The sequence below is a fragment of the Thermobia domestica genome, chromosome 18 (genome assembly GCF_964235325.1).
Source record: "Thermobia domestica chromosome 18, izTheDome1.hap1.1, whole genome shotgun sequence".
Taxonomy (NCBI): domain Eukaryota; kingdom Metazoa; phylum Arthropoda; class Insecta; order Zygentoma; family Lepismatidae; genus Thermobia; species Thermobia domestica.
This window is the reverse complement of record NC_137471.1, coordinates 151280810-151284855: the sequence shown is the minus strand read 5'-3', so window position 1 is coordinate 151284855 and position 4046 is coordinate 151280810. Positions and strand designations below refer to the sequence as shown.

At 36.6% G+C, this 4046-nt stretch overlaps 1 protein-coding gene across 1 annotated transcript; it reads left to right on the top strand.

Moving 5' to 3' along the window:
* The first annotated feature begins 3245 nt into the window (after positions 1–3245).
* Positions 3246–3830, top strand: LOC145675308 (uncharacterized). Its single transcript, XM_081745699.1, has one exon. The coding sequence runs from the start codon at positions 3246–3248 to the stop codon at positions 3828–3830; it is 585 nt and encodes a 194-aa protein (XP_081601825.1).
* Positions 3831–4046: the final 216 nt, after the last annotated feature.

Here is a 4046-nt window from a genome sequence, read left to right as displayed (position 1 = left end):
TCTTCGAGAAACTTAAGTTTTTGATAAAAAAGGGGGAGGCTGCCAAAACCTAACGGTATGGCCGTAACTAAGCACAGGTCGAAGGATGACTATATATGTGCTTAAGAGTAGTTTTGCAGAAATACTCCAGCTTGTGCGAGATAGTAGTTTCAATACATTTAGTCGATTATATGCCTTTTTGTTGATGTCCTGGACATAGTATTCCATCTGAGGTATCTATCTATGGTGAGTCTTAAGTATTAACGGTTTCGGAGATTCTAAGACGGTTGTCGTTAAGAGTGATGGAAGTAAGTGTGAATTACTGTGAAATCTGGAGCGTTTCTTAGGAGGCAGAAACTGTAGTTTGGGTTTTAGCAGCATTGGATTTCAGTCGCCGTTTATTGCACCAAAGAACAAAAGTGTGTATTGTTGGTTGTAAGGCGTTGTTTACTTAGTGAATAATACGGCAAATTGCAAGAAAAGTTGTATCATCAGCGTATGGAAATAACTGAATATTTTGTGGGGGAAGAGGCATGTCAACAACATAAAGTAGATATAAAGAGGGTGAAAGTAAAGAGCCTTAGATATGCCTGAGTGCATAAATATGGTTTGATATTACTGTTGATTAATGTATTCGTAAGTACGGTGGCCAAACAAGAAATTTTAAATAAAACGGATATATGCGATTAGAAGGCGAAAATGTAGCAGTTTTGAAAGCAAACCCTAACACTACATGTCAAAAAAATGCCTTCTCTAAATTAAAGAGTACAGACAGGATGGCTTGGTGGTATTATACTGCTTATGGATGCAGTTGAGGAGACGCAGAACCTGATCGTTGATGCTAATTTGTGGGCGGGAGCCTGCAAGATGGTGTGGTAAAGATGGTAATGAGAAAGATAAATATGAAGTCATTGGAGGATATTTTTTTCCTAGGATTTTGGTGAAGATTCTGTTGAGCTGTATCGGACGGTATTCTTGATTTTCAAAAACAAGAGAAATTTGGATGATTGCTAAGATTGAGCAGTATTGGTGGACTTTGTCTTACATGTCGATAGATGTTATTGATTTTAGGGTCATTATAACATTTATGATAGATGACAATAGTCATTTGCGTGGTAGAAATGAAGGTAGTGAGTGCTTTGTGAGTTAATATTTTGTTTTGAAGATGAATATGTGGTGAATTGAAGTTTAAATGGTCTACAGGATGATAATAAAAATGCTAAGTGAATGATAGAGGTGTGAAAATCTCCTATAATTAGGAAGCAAAGGTTTTAGCTTCTTCTTGGTCTCTGTGCAATTCCTGATCGTGATGTAAGAGAGGATAAAAGGTTTGGGTAAATTTACCAGCTAATGCGTTGAAACGCATCTAATATTGCGAAGGGTGTGATATGGCAGAAATTGTGTATCAAATTTTAATCCATTGTCGTAATTTATATACTTTAAGATAATTAAACACTGTTCGGTGGAGGGCCCTATGATGCTAAAGAGCTTCGTGGTTTCCAGTACAAACATATTCTGTATAGTTTTGACTAGACGAAATTATTGCGGAGGAATTTTAGGATGATGAAGTGATATATAAGCGGTTTGAGAGATGAACTGCTCAATTGCGAGTTGAATGATTGGTGGTAAAGATTAGAGTGAATTTACCCTTAGAATACCAAGCTTACAATGTTAGGTAAAGTGACTTATTTTGACCCATTCCTGCTTCTTGTAATATATATATATATATATATATATATATATATATATATATATATATATATATATATATATATATATCAAGTTTCATTCAGGGAGTTAAAATTTCTAACGTACAATGACAAGGGCAATGTACCTGATCGTTCTTTATATTACAGTACAAATTATACGCAGTATACACTGTCAGTGGCGGTTCGTGATTCTTTCAAACAATACTTGAATTATAGTACGGTAACATTAGAAATTTATACATAGAAATACGCTGTCTTTGTTAGGAATAAATTCTGTCACACATTGTATTTTGATTACACCTGACAGTTCTTGCAGAGCGGTTTGGTGGTGCAGTGCGCTTTGAAAGCAATCATGTGACAGGTTACATACTTTTGAGGAATAAATAATCACGTGGCTTGCGGAATGGTTCATGCAGGAATACCTAAAACATTAGCACACTACCTCTCTTTGATATTGTAGCATTTCTTTATAAAACATCATCTGGGCCAAATTGATCCAGTCTTGGTATTCGAAGGGTTAAATTCATTTTCAGTAAAAGGAGGATAGGTCGCTGACATTGTATGAGTTTAGTAAGTTTAGTAGCGATCTACATTCCAGAGGATCTAGAATGTAGATGAAAATACTGTGGGCGAGAGATCATGTGATCACTATGTCAGGAGTAGTGTTAGATCAGGAACGGATTGGTTTTGGTAATGGGTGAATGAAGCCTGTAGTGGAGGCAGCGATACAATTGTTAAAAGCAATTTCTGTCTGAGCGGCTATGGATGTTAATATTGGAAGAGATCAGGTAATGTCGGAAATTATTAGAAATATATTGGAATGGGAGGGGAATAGGACGATCTGGTAGAACATACATGAATGTCATTGTGACACATAAAGATATGTAATAAATAGTTACGATTAGATGTTCTGGAATATTAGATGGAGAGTCAATACTATACCATGTGTATACCAGTTAAAAAGTGACATTAGTGATAGTTTGTTGATATTTACTAAGGATATAGTTATGAAGAGACTGGAAGTGTGGGAAGAGGAATTTAATATGAAAGTGAAGAAAAGATTAATAAAAAAGGGAAGGCGGTTAGGGTGGAAGTCAAATCAGGAGGAGGACATTGACAAAATGTGGTAGTAATAGGTGATGTGACGTTGTCGGATGATGAGAAGAAAGTGTTAAGTTTAGGCTATAAGTTTAAGAAAGAACAAAGAACAAAGATTGGACGCAGAAGAGGTTATATACTCGGTAGAAGGAGAAACGCTAAGGTGATTGTGGAAAGGAACATAAAGAAGCCAAAGGGGCACCTTTCAAAACACGAGTACAGTGTGTTGAAGGATATAAAGAAGCGAAAAGACATATGTGTGCAACAAGCGGACTAAGGTGGTGCCATTGTGGTGATGGAAAAACAATGATACAAAGAAACATTGAATGATATCTGTGATGATACTTACGAGGTGATAGGTGAAAGATCTATGTGCGAGGAAATTAAAGAAAAGTTTTAGTATCACTAACAAAAGCTGGTTTTGAAAGAGGTCTTAATAAAGAAGGTAGGATACCGGTAATGAAAGGTTTTCCAAAAGTTCATAAGGAGGAGGTAAAACTGAGACCAGTATTATATTGCCTAGGAAATATAGTTGAACCATTGGAGGAGGAGTTAAAGAAGGTTGTGGAAATGTTAAGGAGGCAACAATACAGTAGCAGTGTGCAAAACTCGGTTGAGTTAACAAGAAGGTTGGAGGAAGTAGGACAGAGCAAAGCTAAAAATATCATTTTCAGTGTCGATGTGAAGGCTATGTTTTCAAGTCTAAGAAGAAACAACATTGTCAAAGTCATCACTAAATTGATGAAGGATAGGAAGATGAATGGTTGGAGTGGAGAGGGACTGAAGGAGGCCCTGAAGACTATACGGAATAACAGTTATTGTGTTATAGGTGATAATTTATTGAAAATCAAGGAAGGACTAAGCATAGGTTCCAGGTTGAGTCCAGTGCTAGCAGAAATTACTACGAACGACTGGGAGAAGAAAGTAAGGATGGAAGGAAGTGACAGATTAGTGTTTTTTGCTAGATATGTTGACGATTGCTTGGGGATTCGGAAAGGAACTGTAAGGCAATTGGAAAAGTTTGTAAAGAAATTGAGGATATAGAGAAAGGCATACAACTGGAGCTAGAGGTAGAAAAGGAAGAGGCTATAGTTTTCCTGGATATGAGAATAAGGAGGGAACAAGGAGTGATATACACAGAATGGTATCAAAAAAGTTGCGCGTCGGGAAACTATTGCCTCGCCCGAAGTGATGTAGATTACTCCACCAAGAGGAATTTCATCATTAACATGGAGAATAGAATTAAGCAAATAACCAGTG